Below are 273 nucleotides of genomic sequence, written 5' to 3'. Positions count from 1 at the left end.
CTGCACTCCTACCTCATCCTCCGTCCACCTGCACCACCCGTCCGTGCTGACCACGCACCATCCCCACCACCACCACCACCAGCCCTCCCAGGGCCTGGACGGCGAGCTCCTGGACCACCTCAACTCTGCTCTCCCGCTCGGAGGGGTGCCGGGCCCGGACGTGGGTTCCACACCTTCCCACCCTCACTCCCACATGTCGGCCATCAACCACATGGCCCACCACTCCCAGCCTATGAACATGTCCAACCCCCACGGCCTCGCTTCCCACGCTGT

General features: G+C 66.7%; 1 protein-coding gene across 1 annotated transcript in view; it reads left to right on the top strand.

Moving 5' to 3' along the window:
* Positions 1 to 7: 7 nt before the first annotated feature.
* Positions 8 to 273, top strand: part of LOC104075400 (brain-specific homeobox/POU domain protein 3-like) — a gene marked incomplete at both ends in the record, with an annotated part of 533 nt that continues 267 nt past the window's right edge. The window contains 1 exon segment of the mRNA XM_009575883.1: positions 8 to 272. Within this exon segment, the coding sequence (XP_009574178.1) occupies positions 8 to 272 (265 nt within the window).

Source organism: Fulmarus glacialis, unplaced genomic scaffold (genome assembly GCF_000690835.1).
Source record: "Fulmarus glacialis isolate BGI_N327 unplaced genomic scaffold, ASM69083v1 scaffold38864, whole genome shotgun sequence".
Lineage (NCBI taxonomy): Eukaryota > Metazoa > Chordata > Aves > Procellariiformes > Procellariidae > Fulmarus > Fulmarus glacialis.
Note: the sequence above shows the minus strand (reverse complement) of the source record. Positions and strands in the feature narration are given on the sequence as shown.